Consider the following 1083-nt stretch of genomic DNA (forward strand, 5'->3'; position numbering starts at 1 on the left):
GATGATGGGTAGATTCGGTGCGTGTACTGCATGGTCACACGAAACCTGTTCAGAAGCTCTCCTTACAGTGGGTGCACACATGGCAGACAGTACTCCAATGTCCTAGCGGAGTAGCAGTGCAAGTGAACAAGGACGAGCGTGCATGGAAGCAGCCCGACCATCAACAGATACGTGGAACGCAAGGCACACGCACGCACACTTGAAGTTACTGCCACTGGCCACCCCCAAATCCATTCTTCACTACTCCCACCCTCTCCCCCTCTTTCACACACACGCTCATACGCAATGTAGGCCTATGTATATATGCAAGCGGAAGCGTACGCGTATACGCATCGGCCTATCCATCTTTCTATCTAACCACATTTAACGCTCTGCAAGTACAGGGGGTCCGAGGGGCAGTGCAGTAGCTTATATTCACTGGGAGCAGCAGGGCCTTCGCTCCTCCCCACACTACACTGCTCCGCCACTCTTCCGTGGAGGAGGCCGGGCTCACACTCACTCACTCACTCACTCACTCGCACTGCCACACTGCCCGCCCGCTGATCATTCCCTCCCCTCTGCCCGTCCTCCTTCGTGCCAGAGAATCTCGCCCGCTCTGCCATTCCGCAGAGAAACATCATGGTACAGTCCAAGAAGTTTCGCGGCGTCAGGCAGCGCCACTGGGGCTCCTGGGTCTCCGAGATCAGGCACCCTCTCCTGTAAGCCTCACCCCCTAGCTCTCTCTCTCTCACTAGCCGCTCTACTCCCTCTCTCCGGCCTACTCGTGTAGCTATCCCGCTGTGTCCTAGGAGATAGATACATTGATTCTGGTTTGAATTGCTACGTACTTTAAGGTTGCTTTCGTCGATTTTCTCTTGATGTGGTTCAAAATGCATGCATGTGTGTTGTGTGTGGTTTGCAGGAAGAGGAGGGTGTGGCTGGGCACCTTTGAGACGGCGGAGGAGGCGGCGCGGGCGTACGACGAGGCCGCCATCCTGATGAGCGGGCGTAACGCCAAGACCAACTTCCCCGTGCCGAGGAGCGCCAACGGGGAGATCATCGTCGCCCCTGCAGCGGAGCGGGACGGCCGCGGGGGCGTCGGGC

At 57.5% G+C, this 1083-nt stretch overlaps 1 protein-coding gene across 1 annotated transcript; it reads left to right on the forward strand.

The window, feature by feature from the left end:
* Positions 1–349: 349 nt before the first annotated feature.
* Positions 350–1076, forward strand: LOC125530667 (ethylene-responsive transcription factor WIN1-like; the record flags this gene model as incomplete). The annotated part of the gene is made up of 2 exons (XM_048695064.1): positions 350–698; positions 902–1076. Coding segments are annotated over exons 1-2 (255 nt in total), but the record flags the coding sequence as incomplete, so codon positions are not given.
* Positions 1077–1083: the final 7 nt, after the last annotated feature.

This window comes from Triticum urartu, unplaced genomic scaffold, assembly GCF_003073215.2.
Source record: "Triticum urartu cultivar G1812 unplaced genomic scaffold, Tu2.1 TuUngrouped_contig_6476, whole genome shotgun sequence".
NCBI lineage: Eukaryota > Viridiplantae > Streptophyta > Magnoliopsida > Poales > Poaceae > Triticum > Triticum urartu.